The sequence below is a fragment of the Pongo pygmaeus genome, chromosome 4 (genome assembly GCF_028885625.2).
Source record: "Pongo pygmaeus isolate AG05252 chromosome 4, NHGRI_mPonPyg2-v2.0_pri, whole genome shotgun sequence".
NCBI classification, from domain to species: Eukaryota; Metazoa; Chordata; class Mammalia; order Primates; family Hominidae; genus Pongo; species Pongo pygmaeus.
Window position 1 is genome coordinate 155,158,880 of NC_072377.2, and position 20,549 is coordinate 155,179,428.

The 20,549-nt window shown below is 52.5% G+C and overlaps 1 protein-coding gene across 15 annotated transcripts in view; it reads left to right on the plus strand.

Annotated features, from left to right (window-relative positions):
* TCOF1 (treacle ribosome biogenesis factor 1) overlaps nt 1-20,549 on the plus strand; it is a 42,354-nt gene that overhangs the window by 18,930 nt on the left and 2,875 nt on the right. For 3 of the 15 annotated variants that reach the window (XM_054487876.2, XM_054487883.2, XM_054487877.2), the window contains 11 exons: nt 2,082-2,219; nt 2,406-2,585; nt 2,709-2,909; nt 6,206-6,316; nt 11,026-11,212; nt 13,021-13,157; nt 14,676-14,789; nt 15,089-15,308; nt 15,837-15,922; nt 16,504-16,684; nt 19,417-19,977. In XM_054487876.2, the coding sequence (XP_054343851.1) occupies nt 2,082-2,219; nt 2,406-2,585; nt 2,709-2,909; nt 6,206-6,316; nt 11,026-11,212; nt 13,021-13,157; nt 14,676-14,789; nt 15,089-15,308; nt 15,837-15,922; nt 16,504-16,684; nt 19,417-19,977 (2,116 nt within the window). Of the gene's footprint in view, nt 1-2,081; nt 2,220-2,405; nt 2,586-2,708; nt 2,910-6,205; nt 6,317-11,025; nt 11,213-13,020; nt 13,158-14,675; nt 14,790-15,088; nt 15,309-15,836; nt 15,923-16,503; nt 16,685-19,416; nt 19,978-20,549 lie in introns of those variants that run through there. The other 12 variants (XM_054487878.2, XM_054487884.1, XM_054487879.2 and 9 more) reach the window with 8 other exon arrangements.

The following is a 20,549-nucleotide window of genomic DNA, read 5'->3' on the forward strand; positions in this document are numbered from 1 at the left end:
CGCTGATTGATTCCCTGTGGTTTTCACAAGCTCTGGAGTTCCCACCCTGCCAGGTGCTGCCCTTGTCTGGGGCTGCTGAAGCCCTGTTCCTCGGGGAAGTCCTGTCTCTGTGGAGCATGCACATGCTCCTCCAGTGTGGAGTGATGGGGTTGAGATAGAGGGTGTGAGTCTGGGCTGCACAGCATGACAGGTGAGACCATCTAGGCCTTTTACAGGAGGTGGCGGCATCTGAGCCATGGACTGGAAGAGTTGGCCAGGTGAAATGGGCAGGGAGAGTGTTCCAGACAAAGGAAGCAGTCTGCGAGGCCAGGGAATGAGAGAGTGCCTGGCTTGGGTGCCTTGCCACAGGCGGCACATTGTAGTGGGATGGCTGGCAGGGGTTTAGAGCCAGACCGCCTGGGTTCAACTTTCAGCCCCACAGCCTGGCAAGTGCTGTAAGCCCTCAGAGCCCTTACTCTCCTATAAACAGGAAATCAGCCCTCACAGGTTTGGGTGAGAATTTAGGTGAGATCTCACCTGCTACATCCAGCAAGGGACCTGCACACAGCAAGTTATCTCCTCTGTCACCCTGACGATGGGCCAGGCTAATGTGGAACAGATCAGGAGTGAGGTCTCCCAGCCTGGAAGAGCTGAGAGAAGATGGCTCACTCCCTGCACTCACCCACCCACTGTTTATTATTTTTAATTGTCGCTCTGTTTTTTTCTGTAACCACTCAGAAATTAGTCATTTCTTTTTTCTCTGTACCAGAGCACACATTTCTACCGATTTTTTTTTTGTCCTCCTCTCATTGTTGACTTGTGGGACCTCAGGGTCCTAAGATTCCTCCATTGAGGTTTTTAAGCTCTGCAGGGGCCCCTTCCATAGCAGCCTCTCCTCTTTCCCAAGCTGCAGGCACATTCCAGACCCAATGCCTTACAGAGTTTCATTATGCAGATCACTTAAATATTTGTCTTCCCTTCTGAGCCTCCCACCTGTACCATGAGGTGGGTGTTTTATTTTTATTTTTTGAACCATGGGCTATTTTGAAGTAAGCTGTTTAATTTCCAAATATCTGGGATTACCCAGGTTTCTTTTTGTTGATTTCTAATTTAGTCACATTGTGGTTGGAGAACATATTTTGAACATGATTTCAATCCTTTTTTGTGTATTGAGACTTGTTAGGTCAAGTCAGTCTTGTGTCTTGTTTCTTGTGGAAAACGTGGCTCCCCTCTGGAGGACTTACGTGCTCTGCTGATGAGCACCTCGGCCTGAGTCATACTTGGTCCACACTGTAGGGAATCTTTCTTCTGAAGTCCTGATTCTTCACCTCACTTGACCTCATGTGTTTGAGGAATGCTGGGGGATGGGGATGTTTTCTGACACTGACCAGATGCCATCCCTAAGTGAGGCAGGGGCCTTGAGATGCTGCCAGAGTCCTCGTTCTGTTTCACATTAGGCTTGCTGTCACTCCTGTCAGGGATCTCACTCTGGGAATTTCCTTCTTTTTTGCTCTCCTTCTATTTGTTGGAGTCCCTGACAGGCCTTTTGGGGGTTCTCTGGATATCAGTTAAGACTAGGTTAAGCTGAAGAAAACCTTGAACAAGTATCTTGTTCTGCCGTGGCTGCTTGAGCTCCAGCTCTGACCTCAGCATTCCGTCTAGCCTGGAGGAGGAAGAGACGTGTTTCTGACCTTTTATGGCACTCAACTTACATTCTATGAGCCAGAATTTAATGACATGGCCACCTAGCTGAAAGGGAGCCCGGAAAACATCTTTGTTTTAGGTAGTCTTGTGCTTAGCTAATGCTAAGGAAGGCACGCACAATGAGTTTGAGTGTTTATTATGTTCCAGACATCATGTTAAACTCTGAATCTCCTATTTAGTCTTCATCATAACCCGTAGGTGGGCCTTATTATTATCTCCATTTGATAGAGGACTGAACTGAGGCCCAGTGAGATCAAGTGATGTGCTCAGGTTCACACACCTGTTGCATGGAGGAGCCAGAATCCAGACTTGGGCTCCGGCTCCAGAGTCTGTATTCTTGGCTAGCTGCTTTACTCTATCTCACCTTCTCCCTCCTTAATTCCCTTTTTTCCACTCAGGTGAAAACCTCAGTAAAGAAAACCCAGGCCAAAGCCAACCCAGCTGCCGCCAGAGCATCTTCAGCAAAAGGGACAATTTCAGCCCCTGGAAAAGTTGTCACTGCAGCTGCTCAAGCCAAACAGAGGTCTCCATCCAAGGCAAGTGGGGCCAGAAGCCACAGGAGTTGTGGAGGGTTGGGGTAGAGAGGAGGACTACTCACTGAGCCCAGCCAGGAGAAGGCCCGTGCATGGGCAGGCCACCCACTCAGAGTTGTGCCATGGTGGGGAGTGGGACCTGAAAGGAATCACTTCTGCCTCCAATACTGTTATCCCCCTGCAATTCAGGTGAAGCCACCAGTGAGAAACCCCCAGAACAGTACCGTCTTGGCGAGGGGCCCAACATGTGTGCCACCTGTGGGGAAGGCCGTGGCTACAGCAGTTCAGGCCCAGACAGGGCCAGAGGAGGACTCAGGGAGCAGTGAGGAGGAGTCAGACAGTGAGGAGGAGGCGGAGACGCCAGCTCAGGTGAGGGGGAGGGAATGGAGATCATCCCCTATGTGGGATGTAACACCTTTGCCACATCCAGCTCCTGTCTCCTCACACGTCCACCCTCCAGGCTCTCTCCTCTCATCCTGTTTCTCACTCCAGGCGAAGCCTTCAGGGAAGACCCCCCAGATCAGAGCTGCCTTGCCTCCTGCCAAGGAGTCCCCCAGGAAAGGGGCTGCCCCAACACCTCCTGGGAAGACAGGGCCTTCAGCTGCCCAGGCGGGGAAGCAGGATGACTCAGGGAGCAGCAGCGAGGAGTCAGACAGTGATGGGGAGGCACCAGCAGCTGTGACCTCTGCCCAGGTGAGACTTGCCAGGCTTCTGAGCCACCAACACTCACTCCTCAGAACGGGGGTATAGGGCTGGGTGCGGTGGCTCACACCTGTAATCCTAGCACTTTGGGAGGCCGAGGCAGATGTATCACTTGAGGTCAGGGGTTCAAGACCAGCCTGGCCAACATGGTGAAACCCCGTCTCTACTAAAAATATAAAAATTAGCTGGGCATGGTGGCGGGTGCCTGTAATCCCAGCTACTCGGGAGGCTGAGGCAGGAGAATCCCTAGAACCTGGGAGGCGGAGGCTGCAGCAAGCCGAGATCACGCCACTGCACTCCAGCCTGGGCGATGAGAGTGAGACTGTCTCCAAAAAAAAAAAAAAAAAGGAAGAAAAGTGAAAAAGCAGGGTTTAGGGCCAGGTAAGGAAAAGGAAGGAAGGCCAGGTTAAGGTTAAGACTCCAGCTCCACCATACCCTCCTCCCTCTGCTGTCATCCACATCTCCTTAGGTAAAACCTGCTACTAAAACCCCCCAAACGAAGACTTCCCTAGCTAAAAGTGTCCTGGGTCTATATCTAGGTCGAGGTCTCCACCAGCTCTATAAGCTAGGCCAGTATCTCCCACCAAGGCATATGAGACCAAGAATCTACATGTTAGTTATTGTGCATACGTTAACGTAATACAAAATGACTCTCCCTGTCAGAGTCCCAGGGAAGCTTGGAGTGTGGCACAGGTCCCCCTGAGGTCCTGGAGAGATGGAGGAAGTCTCTTCCTGCACCTTGGCCCGGAGCCTCACATAGGCAGGCGCATCTTCTCAGGCAGGGCTTGTCTAGCTTAGTGCAAAGTCTGGACCCTGGAGAGTGGGGAGAAAAAAAATCTGAACAATTCCCTCTGTCTGCTTGCAGAAGATAGCAGGGCTTGCTACATCCTACAGAAGTGTAGGATGACAAACTCCAGCACTGCCAGGGCACAGGTGTGTGATGGACATGACTGATGCAGGCCTGGCAGAAATGACAGATGTCAGCCGGGTGCGGTGGCTCAAGCCTGTAATCCCAGCACTTTGGGAGGCCAAGGCGGGCGAATCATGAGGTCAGGAGTTCGAGACCAGCCTGGCCAACATGGTGAAACCCTGTCTCTACTAAAAAAATACAAAAATTAGCCAGGCATGATGGTGGGCGCCTGTAGTCCTAGCTACTCAGGAGGCCGAGGCAGGAGAATCGCTTGAACCCGGGAAGCGGAGGTTGCAGTGAGCTGAGATCGTGCCATTGCACCCCAGTCTGGGCAACAGAGTGAGACTCTGTCACAGAAATAATAAAACGAGATGATAGATGTCAGGAGAGATGGTAGATAGTGGTAACAAGTAGGGCAGACCGGGGAGCTCTTGCCTCATCCAGAGGGGCAGTTCCTATCAGCTTCAACCAGTCATGACTGTGGAAATGGACCTTCTGTGTGGCCAGATCTTCCATTTCTTAAGGGAAGCTGGAAGTCCCTGTGCCAGGCCAAGCTCCATAACCTCTTAGATTTGTTTTCTTCATGAGTAAAACAAGCACTGAGATGAATGCTCCCTAGCCCTAACCTCTGCCTTTGATACACCAAACCAACAATTACTGGGGGTGAAAGACATTGGTCCTGCCCTCAAGGAGCTCACAGTCTGTGGGGCAAGACAGGTGACCGGATTGTCGCAGAGTATGCTAGTGGTGCTGACAGCTGAAAGAGCAGGTCTCTGAGAGGCCAGAAGATGAGGAGATGATTGAGCTGAACCTGAAGGATGACCAGGCACAAAAGTGGAGAGGGCCCCTCAGTGTGTGCAGAGGGGCTGGGCATGAAGGCGCATGGTCACTGAAGGCAGCTGTCCAGCAGGCCGTAGGCCCTCCCAGGTGCTTGTTACTGGTAGATTTATGGAGGACCTAAATGCCAGACTAAGACATAGGCCCCAGCCATGTTTTGGCCTGTGTAGTTTTTTTGTTTTAAAGTTTTCAACAAGTTCTTCCATCAGTCAGAATGGCCTAAGCTGCAGGAGAAAGCCCCATTCAAAAGAGCTTAAATAAGGAGATTGACTGTCTTAAAGTGCACAAAGTCCCAGGTTCCAGCTGCTGAAAAGCTGGTTCCTTCAGCTGAGCGTCAGTGGTGACCAGATTTCTTCCATCTCTGCATTCTACCAGCTTTATGGTCATAGCAGGGCTGCAGCATCTCCTAAAGTGCTGGGGGCAGGCCGGGCACGGTGGCTCACACCTGTAATCCCAGCACTTTGGGAGGCTGAGACAGGAGGATCACTTGAGGTCAGGAGTTGAAGACTAGCCTGGCCAACATGGCGAAACCCCATCTCTACTAAAAATACAAAAATTAGCTGGGCCTGGTGGCACCGGCCTATAATCCCAGTTGAGGCAAGAGAATCACTTGAACCTGGGGAGGAGGAGGTTGCAGCCTGGGCAACAGAGTGAGCAGAGCAAGACTCCATCTCAAAAAAGATTAGGGGGTAGACTTAAGGCTACTCAGACCTCAGGCTGGACGTACTACCGCCTTAGCCATAGACAAGAGGCCAATAGTTCCCATGACTGGCTGGGAGGAGGGCCCACCCTCCCTGAAGCATGTGGTAGGGGGCACTGAACAGAGTGAGGGTTCTAATAGCAAGGAACAGATGGGGGCATGGCTGTTAGGAGGCAACCTGCAGTATGCATTGTAGTTGCCCCATTTAAAAATTGGAAATGACATGTACAAATCTTCCAGCCTCTCTTGAGAAATTGGAAGCTCAGGCAGCCTGGGTCCTACTTTTTTGGCTAGGCTGAGTAGGGAAAAGGGGGGCCCTCATTCCAGTAGGGACCACTGAGCTGCCATCACCACCAGCATTTCCACCCGGATCTCTGAGTCCTCCTCTGACTGCAGTGCTCATTGGTCCAGCCCCCATCATCACGCCTGCCCCAGCAGGAGGGGATGGTAGCCAGTGGAACACTTCCAGGCGGCTCCTGCTTTTGGCTGGGGGTGTTACAACCAGAGGTGAACTGTGCTGGGACCACTGGCTTGTGCCTGCAACCTTGTCCCAGGCTGCTGTCACCTCTTGTCGAGACACTGGGCCAACTCCCTGTATCGGAGTCATAAATCCCTTTCATGTTTGGAGTCAGCTCTGGAAGGAGCTAGCAGGGTGGAAGCATGTTTCCAGTGGCTGTGGGTCAGGTCAGGCCAGCAGGCATCCCTGTGCATGTGCAGGAAGGGGCCACGCTGCCTCCCCTGGAAACCAGAGTGCCTGAGGGTCATTGCCTACTGGCTGTTTCCCCCTCAGCAAATGCCCCTCTCCCCGACCACGTGCTTATCTAGGTCTTGTCCCCTTAGAAGGACAGTAACTCCAAACCTGCCAGAAGCAAGACCCTGGCCCCAGCACCTCCAGAGAGGAACACAGAGAGGTCCTCGGAGAGCAGTGAGGAAGAGCTGCCACTCACCCAGGTACGCCATGCCTTCTCTCTGCAGATGCTGCAGGATCAGAGCTGGGCTGGCAGGCCTTGCAGGAGAGGGCAGATCTTTCCCATAGGGAAAATCTCGCCATATTTAAACAGCACCTCACAGCTTCCAGAGCTCTTTCCTCTATTGTGACATTCATCTGAGCCCTGTGAGGCAGGCAGCAGTGCACAGTTAAACATACAGGCTTCAGAGCCAGGTGGTGTTGGGGCGAAGCCCAGCTCTACCACCCAACAGCCCCGTGGTCCTGGGCAGATGCCTTTTCCCCTGTGTGAGGCTCAATGTTTCAGCCATAAAATGGGGACAGTACTGGCACCTCCCTCCTGCCTCTGTGCACTGGTGCCAGCACACAAGGTACTTGCCACAGTCCCCTGCCTAAGAAAAGGTGCCTGTTAACTGTGAGAAGGGCAGGGAGTGTTGCCCCATTTGACAGATTGGGAATCAAGCCTTAGAGATGAAGCAGTTTCCCCAAATTCTCATGATTCATAAGAGGCTGAGGAAAGGTGCCAACGCTGGTCCCCTGGCTCCCTATATCTCTCTGTTTTCTGTTTAGGACCGGGAGTCTTCTCAAATCCCATGAGCTTTGCCCAGGACCCTCTGTCAAGCGCCTGTGGCATACCTTCATGTGCTCCACTGCACCCAGAGCTTAAGCCACAGTCCTGCCCAGGCTACACCCCCAAGGGTGGGACCAGGCCCACCTTATCTCCCCATACTCCAGAGGCCCAGCTCAGCCATGCTGGTGTGGTCCAAGCTTCTGTGTGAACCCTGGCCCTTCCATCAGACAGCATTACCCTTTGTCCTTCTCTAGCCCCAAGCTTCCAGAAGCTTCTGCCAGGCACCTCAGAGCACCAGCTCCCCTGTCCCAGGGCCTAACCACAGATCCTGGAGTTCTGCAACCTCCAGACCAGAGTGGTCTCATGAAACACCTCCCTTTGAATATCACATACCACATTGTTATCAATTCATCAGTAAGGTCAGATGCTGTTTGCACACCTCCAGCAATAGGGTGCTCACTGCCTCTCACTTTCCAATAGCACAGATAACAAAAGTAAAGAACAACCACCAACATCAGTAACTCCCTGTATTTGCATTTTTCTGTTTAATCTCCACAACAGCCCTATGAGGGTAGCTGCCTTTGTTGTTTGCATTTTAAGGAACTGGGAATGAGGCTCAGAGAAGTTGAGGGACCTGTCCCATTATCACATGGCTGATGACAAGTGGACAGACCTGGTGTTTGAGCCCAGGCCATTCACATTCTGACCCGTTGCCTGGCGCTGCCCCGACACTCTCCTCTCCCGGGCTTGGGCATTGCCCTCTGGCTCTGTGTGGAGCCTTTACGAGGCCACCTGCCTCTCTGAGGGATCTAAACAACTGGGAGGGAGGGGACCGTTCCCCCTTTCTCTGTGGGGGCGGACTAACACAATTAAAATGAACATCCTGCTTAAACTGAACCATTTAATTGGTATGTTAGTCCTGAAGATTCTGGAGTCTCTATTTAAAAAGCAGAAAGAAGTCAGCGGTTTGTACATTCCCCCAGGAGGATTCGGGGAAGACGGGCATAGCCCAGGGAAGCTGGGCATAGCCTGGGGAAGCTGCAGCCTCTTCCTGATTGAGAGATTTTTAGTTCCTAATCCCCAGCTCACTAATTATGATTATTTTCATTATTGTACATTTATTGAGCACCTCTCTATTGACAAGTTTCAGTCTGATTTTATTAGCCCACCAGTGGGGAAAGGGATTGAGGCAGGCTAGGAGGCAGAGATAGATACTTTGGCTCCATTCCTAGACCCCTCACTGTGCCTCTGCCCTGTTGTGCAGAGTAGACCTCAGGCCAGAGTCTGTGCTGGGGTCAGGATAGCTTCCAGATTTAAAAACAAGTATGTGAGGTGATGCATATGTTAAATAACTTAATTTAGCTATTCTACAATGTATATGTGTATCAAAACATCATGTAATATACCACAAATATATGCAGTTTCACTTGTCGGTAATATAATTTTTTAAGGCCAACTTCTTCTATTTGTCAAAGACGTAGGCCCTGCTCTCGAAGTTTTAGATTGAATCAAAGAAAATGGAAACCTGTAAGAAACTAAATTCGGGTGTTAAATTGAGGCCTAGCATAATTGGTTCTAGAAGGAGCTCCAGTCTGGTGCCTGGAGAACTAACTTCTAATCCTGGCTCTGGCACCAGTTTGCTGGATACCCTGGGTGAGGCCACTTGCCTTCTCTGAGCCTCATTCATCTCAATCTCTGGGATGAGACTTCCTGGGTGGGTGGGGTGGACCTTGAGGCTCCAGGCCACATCCCCAGAGAGTAGAATTTCTCAGTCCCCTGGAGTGGGGCTGGCCTAGATCTGTTAACCAACCCCAGGCAATTCTGAGAGAGGTTCTTGGAGTGTTTATTGCCTTGTGGTCATGTCCCTTGCCAGGGTCCACAGCCTAGGCCATCAGCCCCCTCTCCCCACTCTGTGACTTGCTGGAATGAAGGCACAGTTAGAATGAGCTCAGCTTTGACAGTAGGGGGTGAGCACTGTCCAGAAAGCCCCTAGGTTTGGTTCTGCAGGCATTAGACCTACAGATAGGGGTATCCCTGGGTTCCTTCTGGGTCCTTACTGCCCAGCACCTATAGGGAGGTACAACCAAATGTTCAGGCAGTGCTGGTTTTGCTGCTTTACTCCCATCAGTTTTTTTCTAACTGACCCCAGAACTACATTCCTGTGTATACTGTGCTTTGCAGTTTCCACAGTGCATTGGAACCCCTCCAGTGAATGAGCCCAGGCTGGGATAACTACTAGCCATTTCATTAAACAGGAAACTGAGGATCAGAAAGTTGAGGGGCTTGACCACACAGTGAAGTCATGAGAGAGGCGTAATGAGAAGCAGGTCTCCCCACATACCCTGGGCAAGCTTCACTGCCCACCTTTATGAACTCTACAGACTAATGCCCCGCCCCGACCCCCACAACCAAGCCCCCTGCACCACCTCCCTCCTACGGCCCAGAGGCCCAGTGGGGTGGCGTGGGCAGGTGGAACTAACAGGAGGCTTTTGCTGCTGAGCTGCTTTTAACATCCCAAGACGCTATTGTTTGCCTCAGTGGGTTCGTTGCTTCTCTTCGTCCCCGACAATCTGTTCCTGTCTTCACATATATATAGATCCCCCCTCCCTCAACTGTAAGCCTTCTCCCACTTTCCATCCTTCTCTTTTTTATACCGTGGGAAGGAAGGCTCTGGAAGTGGCAGATCAGAGCAGCCGCGGAGGAGGCTATTTGGCAGGGGTAGGAAAGGCCTAAGCCCAGAGAAGCTTCCACCCTCAGGCAGGCACCTTTCTGTTTTACTTTTTACTTTATGCCTCTCCACAGCACCTTAGCACCCTGAGGAGCCACGTGTGCTAAGTCAGGCTTAAGGGGTAAACAGGATGGTGCAGCAGAGACCAGTCTGGACCTGACTCCACAGCCTCAGGCAGCTCCCTCTTCCTGCCCTCCAGCTCTTCACTGGCCAGAGAGGGAGCGGAGCTCAAACCAGATCTGACATTTGGGGAATGGAAAGTAGACCTAACCAGCTCCCTGGCTCACAGCCATGTGTGTTCTCATTAGCTGGAGGTTCGGGAAGGAAATGGGCCTGGAGATGCCCTCGTGTGCAGTGAACATGTTCGGGGATGGTGCAGTTCAAAACCAGACTGGCCTGCAGAATACCAGGGAGCTGCTGTTGCTTGTTTGCTTTTTCTTTTACTGTTTCCTTGGAAAATTTAAAGCATACCCAAAGATAGAATAATGTAAAGAACCCCCACGTACCATCCCCAGCCTCAACAGTTAGGAACTCCTGAGCAGGCTCGTTTCACGCAAACCCTCCACTCAGTTCCCCAACGCCCCTGGATTACTTTGCAGCCAGTCTCAGACATGTCAGCTCATCCACCAGGATTTCAGTATGCAGCTCTCAGTTATAAGGACTTTCTTAAGCACAACTACGATACAGTGTCACACCTAATAAGTTGATCTACCCAGTCATTGTCCCTATTTCCCTGATTGTCTCATGGAGTTCAGTTAAAGGCCACATACGGCATTGCGTTATTAATCCTGTAAGTCTTAATCTGTTGGTTCTTACCCACTCACCCAACCCTTGTTTCTCTTCTGCATTTTTTTGTTGAAGAAACTGAATTGGTATAGCTGGGGAGTTTCATCCTGGGCCACGTATCAGGCGGGCTGCATCAGAACCTCTGGGGTGGGGGCAACTAGACTATAAATACCTCCCCAGGTGAATTGCATATTCCAACCAGGCAGCCTTGGAAAACTGCTTAGACCACCCCCTGCATTCAGCAAATAACTGTCTCTGAAGCCAGCCGGGGAAAGAAGGCAGAATTGGACATTCTGGCCTTGGCTTTGCTTCCAGTAGGGACAGCCGCCTTGGGTCGCTCCCTTTCCCTCTGGGCTTGTGGTTTTCCCACTTGTATAAGGGAGCTGATCCTGCTGAATGTAGGGCTTCACTGTGAGGGTCAGGTGGGCTCTGTGAGTTGTGAAGTGCTGTGCTGGGTCTTAGCAGATGGGTGGGAGGGGGCACCCTGGGCAGCTGGAATGGCTTCTATGCCCAGCTGCCCCTGAGCTCAGTGGACCCCTTGCCTTGTAAAACACCCCCTAACCCCATCACCTCCTTTCCCTGGCCAAGCCTTTAATCACTCGGGGGGTGTTTTGTTTTTGTTTTTCAAGGTGATTAAACCCCCTCTGATTTTTGTCGACCCTAATCGTAGTCCAGCTGGCCCAGCTGCTACACCCGCACAAGCCCAGGCTGCGAGCAACCCGAGGAAGGCCCGAGCCTCGGAGAGCACAGCCAGGAGCTCCTCCTCCGAGAGCGAGGATGAGGACGTGATCCCCGCTACACAGTGCTTGACTCCTGGTGAGCACAGCCCTCATGCAGTGGTGGGAGGGGCTGCCAGCACTGCCCCACATTGAGGCCCAGAAGGGACAGGACACTGGCTGAGTCACATAGCAAGGTGTTGGTTGGGAGAGGCTTGGGCTCAGGTCTCTGGGCCCTGCATTAGCCATTCTGATTAGGGCCTGGCTCGGACCTGCAGTTCTGGGGGAATAGTTGCCAGGGCTTTTTTGTGCCAGCCCCAGGCATGGAGCCTAGACCAGTGGCTAGAAGCTGCAGGGACCAGGTTCCTACATAGTCTAAGGAAGAATTCTGTGTCAGTTGACTGCCTGTGGAACAAGTGGTCAGAGTGATAGTGAGCTTCCCGTCCTTGGTGACATGTAAAGTGGGTTAGGCAATCCCTAAGCCAGAGACATTACAGGGAGAGATTTCATCTATCAACGAGATACAGGACCAATCTGAGGTTTCTTTGACTTTTGAGAATCTGTGATTCTACCAATGACAACAGGAAAAGGGTTAATGTTACTATTACAGTTATTATAACAGTTTTACAAGCAATAATACCTGATCCTGATAGGATAATTTAAAAATACAGGCCGGGTGCAGTGGCTCACGCCTATAATCCTAGCACTTTGGGAGACTGAGGCAGGCAGATCACCTGAGATCAGGAGTTCAAGACCAGCCTGGGTAACATGGCGAAACCCCGTTTCTACTAAAAATACAAAAAATTAGCCTGGCAGGCACCTGTAATCCCAGGTACTTGAGAGGGTAAGCCATGAGAATCGCTTGAATCCAGGAGGTGGAAGTTGCAGTGATCCGAGATGTGCCACTGCACTCCAGCCTGGGTGACAGCAAGACTATCTCAAAAAAAAACAGAAAGCAGGCAAAATACAGATTACTGCTGGGCATGGTGGTTCGCACCTGTAATCGCAGCACTTTAGAAGGCCAAGGTAGGAAGATCACTTGAGCCCAGGAGTTCAAGACCAGCCTGGGCAACATAGTGAGAGCCCTATCTCTACCTATCTACCTACCTACATAGATATATACATATACATATATATGTGTGTGTGTGTGTGTGTGCGTGTGTGTATTTTTTTAAATAAAAATACAGATTAGCACATAAGAAACTATATCACCTGTAATTCTGCCCCCAAATAATTACTGTTAACATTTGACAAATGCTAACTTTATAAAAACCTAAGATATACGTGTGTTTTTAAAGCAAGACCATACTGTATCTAACGTTCAGTAACCTTTACTGGATATCTTATGACATCAGGTTTTTTCATCTTTACATATTTGCAGCACAATTCCTCATGGCTACAAAGAAGTCCCTTGGGTGGACATGCCGCAGTGTGTGTAGCCGGCACCATGTTGGAGGAAGCAGAGGGTTTTGTTTCAGGGTGGAGGGTGAGGGAGTTTGCTGTTACAAACAGTGCTTTGAAGAACATGCATGTAACCAGGCCTCTGCAGATAACCACGGGGACTCTTAGGAGAGACGATTTTCACTGCAAGCAGAGTCGTTTGGCGCCGGTGGTCTGGCCCATTGCTCAGGAGTGGCAGCCCGACCAGCTGGGAGGGGAGGGGAGGGGATGAGGAAGCCTGGGGTCACCCCGAGAGCAGCCATTTGAGCTCCCTGAGCCTTGTCAAATGACGTAATGACATCTCCTGCCTGGGAGGCTTGGAGAGGGAAGTAAACAAGCTTCTACCTCTGTAAGCCCTGAGCACAGCTCTAGATCACCAGCACAGGCCGGTAAATTGGGTTATTGCCGCTGCTGAGGAGGTGATGGGGCTTTTGTGCCCTGATGTGCCCCCGTCTCACTCCATTTCAGATAGCAGAACCAATGTGGTGACCATGCCCACGGCCCACCCAAGAATAGCCCCCAAAGCCAGCATGGCTGGGGCCAGCAGCAGCAAGGAGTCTAGTCGGATATCAGATGGCAAGAAACAGGAAGGACCAGCCACTCAGGTACCTGGTGGTCAAGGGAGGATAATGCAGGCCAGTGGGGTGGGGCCCTACTTCCATACTTACCCACATGTGCTGATGGGATGGCCTGCAATTGCTGTCACCCCCACACTCCAGAGGTCGTGGCCTCACAGCCAGAGGCTTTCTGGCCTCCTAGCTACAACCCCCCAAATCACCTTCGAGTTATGAGGAAGAGTAATCTGGGGACACAGCCTCCTGGCCAAGCAAGCCCTGCAGTGCTGGAGTCCCTCATGAGATTTCCCACCGTAGCGGGGCTTTTGATTTTTTTTCTTCCAGTTTTGGAATGCCATGAACAAAAGTTGCCCTTTTTTGGTGTTTGTAATAGTGACTTCAGCATTCTTCCCAGGCTTCACCATCTTCAGTGCATTTTTATTTGGTCCTTGCCTGAATCTAAAAGCTGGGCATTTTAGGGTTAATGGCTGGTGCATTGTTTAGATCATAAAACTTAGCACACATCCCCACCCCAAGGGCTGTGATGTGACCAGCATTCAGCAAGGCCAGAACCCGGGTCTTCTGAGACCCGGTTCATTGCTCTTTGGGCCATATCAGTCTGGTTTCCCATCCCATTGAGAGGATGAAGTCCATGACACACTCTGACATCTCTTCCTGAGGAGTGGGCTGGGGGGGTGTTGGTGGGGGCAGGGCTAGTGTGCTACCCACTCCCTGGGCCCATCACAAGCTCCAGGCCAAGAACTTCTGGGAACATGGGTGCTGGATGGGAAGTCAGGCTGTGGTCACTGCATCCATGAGCATCTGTTCCTGCCAGGCCCTAGGGATACTGCAGGAACCAAGACAGGAACAAGGAATTCCCAGGCCAGTCAGGGAGTGGTGAGGGGCAGCGATTAAACAAGGAAACCCACATATAAATAAAAAGTATTCACCAGCTGGTAGGAGAGGAAACAATAAAAACTAGAGAATAGTGGGGTGACCTGCTATATGAAGGCCTCCCGAGACAGCGATGCTTAAGCAGAAAAAGCAGCCAGTCACAGGATGAGCTGGGCCACCCTCCAGGCAGGGAAACTGCAGGTACCAGGTCTTCGGGGGAAGCGCTTGGGGATGAGGGAAACTGAGAGGTGGGGACAGCTGGATGAGGAGCTGGGGGAGAGGAGAGGAGCCAGGCCGTGGCAAGGGCCACGCCACATCTGAAGGCTCTCAGCAAGGGGTCATGCCCAATTTCCATGCCCACCACTCTCCCTGACTGCTAGTGGGTATAAGAAGTAGAGATGGGGGTCCACCAGGTTGGAGATTGTCCCCAGTGAAGGTGCAGATTGAGTGGTGGGGCCTAAGCTGCTTCCCCGCCCTGGGCTGGGGACTGTCCCTTACTCCTTGAGAACAATGTGATTAGCTCATAACCTGAAGCCTGCCACCAATTTTGCCCTTTTGACTGCCCCTCAGTCCCCACTCCAGCCCTCACCCCAGCCAGACAGCATCTACCAGGGTGTGGCACAGCTGGCATCCCGAGGACTCATGAGTCTAAGGGCTACCTCTTGCCACCCACAGGTGTCAAAGAAGAACCCAGCTTCCCTCCCACTGACCCAGGCTGCCCTGAAGGTCCTCGCCCAGAAAGCCAGTGAAGCTCAGCCTCCTGTTGCCAAGACCCAGCCTTCAAGCGGGGTGAGCTTGGGGAGCCAGGGGAAGCAAGCCCGCGGAGCATAGAAGGTGCAGGCGTGGCCCTGCATCCCGGCACCAGCACTCACCTGCCCCATGACCTCTGCACTTGGTTTGCCTCGCTGGGCCTCAGTGGCCTAATCTGTAAGAAGGAATTACAGTACCTTTCGTAGTTGGAAGGATCAAATGAGGCTGCATATGTGCCCCATCTAACACAGTTCCTGGCCCTACTGAAGTGTTCACGAAGGACCAGATCTTACTTGCCCTAATTTTTCCTTCCATTCCTTCTCCTTTCACCAAATTAGGTTGACAGTGCTGTGGGAACACTCCCTGCAACAAGTCCCCAGAGCACCTCCGTCCAGGCCAAAGGGACCAACAAGCTCAGAAAACCTAAGCTTCCTGAGGTCCAGCAGGCCACCAAAGCCCCTGGGAGCTCAGATGACAGTGAGGACAGCAGCGACAGCTCTTCAGGGAGTGAGGAAGATGCTGAAGGGCCCCAGGGGGCCAAGTCGGCCCACACGCTGGGTGAGGGTGCCAGGGGAAAGGCAAGGGTGGGCCAGGAGGAGGGTGTTGTGTGGCCTGGTGGAGCCATAGCTCTGGCCTCAGCTCCGTATCTCAGACTCGTTCTGCACCTGTGGCTGAGCCTGGGCCTCAGTTTCCCCACCTGTACAACTTCATGAGGAAGTCAGTCCAAATGATTTCAGAGACCTGACTTCGCTTTTTGACCACTCTCAGCTTTTTGGTATCAGACTCCCTTCACTGGCTCCCGAAAACTCCAGGGCCATGTTTCTGGAACAGTGGAAAGCAGGGAAATAGAAATGGGGCCTCAGGAATTAGAAATAAGGCTTTGGCATTCAGATGTCGCACCTAGCATGCCGTGACTAGCAATGAGTGTGCAAGGAGTGTTGAAGCAGTAGGAAGACTTGGGGTGAGGCGGGGCAGGGGATGGGGGTGAGGGACCTGCAGAGAGACCAGGGCCTTCCTGAAGGGCTCTGCCCTTCCCGGCTGGCAGGGGCCACCTGGGGCTACCAACAGGATACTGTGCTTCTCCAGTAGGTCCCACCCCCTCCAGGACAGAGACCCTGGTGGAGGAGACTGCAGCAGAGTCCAGCGAGGATGATGTGGTGGCGCCATCCCAGGTAACTGCAAGGGAGAGGACTGGCAGCCCACAGGCCTTAGGGTGGAGCCCCAGGCCAGGCTCCTGTCTACACAATCCCTCAGGTCAGGGGTCTGGGTCCCCTCTCTTCACAGAGGCCTTGGGCAAGGTCCTGTCTGCGAGGCACCACATGTGGCCCAGCCAGCAGACCACAGCTAGGCTGCCTCCCTCCCCTCATAAAGCCCTGAGTAGCTGACCCTTGGGGTCTATAGAAGGGATTGACCTTGATTCTGGGTGATGTCCGGACAAAAACGTTCTTTAGCAGATTTATTTTAAGGTTACTATCTGTATGTGGCAAAAGCTAGTAATTTTCCATTTGTATTAATAAGAAATTTCCTTTTTAAATATGCCTGTCTAGAAAGTGTATTAATTAAAATAGTTCAGGAGGCACACGCCAAGGGCTGAAGTGCTGCTCTGTGCCTTGCTGTCCACGCACTCTGCACCGATAGAGCAGGGTGATCCTAGAGGCCCCAGGCTGCTTTCCTCACAGCAGGCCATGACTCGGGCTGGGTTATGGCAGTGGGGCGGGGTGGTGGCAGCCTCTTTCACAATGGGCTTCTTCAGTCTCTCCTCTCAGGTTATATGACCCCTGGACTAACCCCAGCCAATTCCCAGGCCTCAAAAGCCACTCCCAAGCTAGACTCCAGCCCCTCAGTTTCCTCTACTCTGGCCGCCAAAGATGACCCAGATGGCAAGCAGGAGGCAAAGCCCCAACAGGCAGCAGGCATGTTGTCCCCTAAAACAGGTAAGTTAAGGTCTGCAGGAGGGACATAGCAGGACACAGAGGGACAGGGCAGTGGGCCCCTTCTTGCCCTCCTGTAGCAACAGTCCTCCCAACATGGTCCTGTCTGCCCCCAGAGCCTCTCCAAGTGAGACCTTGTGGCCTTGCATTGGACCTGGAGATGCTCATCAAAATGCAGGTGGGGCCAGGTACAGTGGCTCACGCCTATAATCCCAGCACTTCGGGAGGCCGAGGTGGGCAGATTGCTCGAGCCCAGGAGTTCAAGACCAGCCTGGGCAACACAGAGAGACCCCATCTCTAAAATTTATTTTAATTAGCTGGTGTGATGGTGCATGTTTGTAGTCCCAATTACCTGAGAGGCCAAGGCAGAAGAATGACTTGAAGCCAGGAGGTTGAGGCTATAGTGAGCCATGATCAGCCATTACACTCCAGTCTGGGTGGTACAGTGAGACCCTGTCTCAAAAAAAAAAGTACAGGTGGGCCCCATGCCCAGGTGTCTGGCTCCCATGGCCCTGGACAGCCTGGAAGTGGGGGTGTATCCAGGCCTGGGTGGTGCTGATGCACCTGGTAGGATAGCCCTTGCCTCAGAGGAAGCTGCGTCTTTTGGCTTGTGGAGCAAGTGTTGGCTCTCTCCAACCATCCCCATCAACTTTTCTTCCCCGTAAACAGGCTTACGGTGTGGGGTGTGGGCCATGGGCCTCAGAGGATAGCTTAGACAATAGGCTGACAGTCACGTCTGGAGGACACTCAGCACATGCAGGAGACCCCAGGCAGTAGACTGGCCCCAGGCTGTTCTGACTTATTGTAAAGCCTTGGAAATCCCCTGGCCACTCTGGACCTCTGTGTCTTAACCATACAAAACAGGAGTTGATGTATCCAGTCTGTGTCAAGGCATGGCACATGTAGAAAATAGTCACATTGTATTTGGACGGCAGACTGGATTATTCAAGTCACCCAACCTGGGGCATCCACTATCCCTGACCCTACTGGAGCTAAGGGTCAAATATGTACCAGCTGGGCACACTTGGGACAGCTCCAGGGCTTCCCCAGCCTTGGTGTTCTGGGTGTTTGCAGATAAGCAGCAGAAAACTGGGCCGGGCGCAGTGGCTCATGCCTATAATCCCAGCACTTTGGGAGGCCAGGGCAAGCGGCTCACTTGAGGTCAGGAGTTCGAGACCAGCCTGGCCAACATGGTGAAACCTTGTCTCTACTAAAAATACAAAAAACTAGCCAGCATGATGGCAGGCGCCTGTACTCCCAGCAACTCAGGAGGCTGAGGCAGGAGAATCGCTTGAACCTGGGAGGTAGAGGTTGCAGTGAGCCGAGATTGCACCACCACACTCCAGTCTGGGCAATGGAGCAAAACTCTGTCTCAAAAAAAAAAAAAAAAAAAAAAGCAGCAGCAGAAACGTAGGCTCTGGGGAGAGAGGTTTCCGGGGCTAACTGCCCTCTCCAGCTTCCCTCTCCATTGGCTCCTGCCATCTTGAAGAATCCCCAGAGGATGGAATTGGGCCTCCAGCCATTCCGGGGGCCCCTCTGCCTAACCTGGCCTGCCCTGCCCTGCCCAGTCCACCTCCCCCAGCCCACCGCAGCTCTAGAGCCAAAAGTTGCCAGAGATCCTGGGTGGGGCTGAGGGGCCAGGCTCACTGCATGCTGCAGGGGGCAGCCCTAGCGTCAGTGTGACATGAGTACCACATGGAGTGTGACATGGAGTATCCACCTGGGCCTTCCTCCAGGCAAACACCTCCAGGGCCAGACCACCAAGCCACCTTTCAGAGCCCAGCGTGCAGGAGTGTTGTGCCCATGAGACCCAGAATGGGGCAGAGACCTCCAAGTCACTTGGGAAGTTAGAGCTGGTGAGGAGACCCAGTCATGGGGCTTTCAGCTGCAGCTTGCCCCAGGCTGGGTCGGAAGAGGAATTGCTGCTCACTTTCTTCCCCAACATTCTCTGTGAGAGGCGGTGCGACAAGGAGACATTTTAGAGGGGGCTGTGGAAGGTTTTTTTTTTTTTTTTACACGTGTAGTGAGCACACAATTATCAAAGGCAAGCAGAGGCGTGGAAAATTCTAAACAAAGGCTCCACCAGAAGTCTCTGGCAGGCAGTAAACCTGCTTAGTCAGCCACCACGTGTATATACACTGCACCCAGCGCTCCCCACCTTGCCTGGACCCCCCGACCAGGAAGGGCCGAGTGTGAGTAATCATCAGTTGAATGTCTGCATGGCCCCCACTTTTATTATAAATCTACAATGTATCATAGGAAGCCTTACTGTTCATCCACCCCTCAGGTTATAGACAAGGAAACCAAGGCCCTGGGAGGAGATGGGTCCTGGCCAGAATCACACTGAAAGTTGGTGGGAAAGTCAGACCTAGAACCCAGGTCTCCTTCCTCCCAGCTCCAGACTCCATCTCCCTCCTGTCTAAATTTTCATTTCATTGATAGATTTCAGGCCCTTTCATTAACATTCTGGAGTCATTTTCTGTCCCCCACCCTAACTGGAGTTTTTAGTATAAAGAGACAGGGAAAAGCTGTAAGTTAGAAACGAAGTCAGAGTGTGAAATTGGTGGAAAGGTGTGAGCTTAGGAGACCAGCTGGGGCAGAGTGACCGCCAAGCCTTGCTCTCCCCATCTGTGCCATTGTAAGAAAAGATAGTCACTCCCTGCACCCTCTTCGCTCTTAGGTACCATAAGAGCTAACTCTTCCCAGATCTGTGACCCCACATTCTCTCTCCATAGGTGGAAAAGAGGCTGCTGCAGGCACCACACCTCAGAAGTCCCGGAAGCCCAAGAAGGGGGCTGGGAACCCCCAAGCCTCAACCCTGGCGCTGCAAAGCAACATCGCCCAGTGCCTCCTGGGCCAACCCTGGCCCCTGAATGAGGCCCAGGTGCAGGCCTCAGTGGTGAAGGTCCTGACTGAGCTGCTGGAACAGGAAAGAAAGAAGGTGGTGGACGCCACCAAGGAGAGCAGCAGGAAGGGCTGGGAGAGCCGCAAGCGGAAGCTATCGGGAGACCAGCCGGCTGCCAGGACCCCCAGGAGCAAGAAGAAGAAGAAGTTGGGGGCCGGGGAAGGTGGGGAGGCCTCTGTTTCCCCAGAAAAGACCTCGACGACTTCCAAGGGGAAAGCAAAGAGAGAGAAAGCGACTGGTGATGTCAAGGAGAAGAAAGGGAAGGGGTCTCTTGGCTCCCAAGGAGCCAAGGACGAGCCAGAAGAGGAGCTTCAGAAGGGGATGGGGAAGGTTGAAGGTGGAGATCAAAGCAACCCAAAGAGCAAGAAGGAGAAGAAGAAATCCGACAAGAGTGAGTGCCCACTTCTCCCAGCCCACCCCGAGGGCTGCCGGGCACCCCACGGGGCGGGAGGGCCCCTCAGCCAGCACCTGGTCTCATTCCTCCCATGTAGAAAAGAGAGGCTGAGACCAGCCTGGTCAACATGGCAAAACCCGGTCTCTACTAAAAATATAAAAAATTATCTGATGTGGTGGCGGGCACCTGTAATCTCAGCTACATGGGAGGCTGAGGCAGGAGAATTGCTTGAACCCGGGAGGCAGAGGTTGTAGTGAGCCGAGATCACGCATTGCACTCCAGCCTGGGCGACAGAGCGAGACTGTCAAAAAAAAAAAAAAAAAAAAAAGGCTGAGAAGTGGTTTGTCCAGAGTCACGGGGGGCAGCTTGTGGCAAAGCCAGAACTCGATTCCAGAGCACTTGAGCCAGCACTGCCAGGAATGCTCCAGAAGGACGAGGAATCATGGCCTCTTTCCCCAAGCCCAGTGCAGCAGATCTTGGAGGAACCTGCGTCTCCAGCTAGCTCCTGGGTGCAGAATGGACCAGGAACCAGACTGTCAGAATCCTCATCCCAAACCCCATCTTCTCTC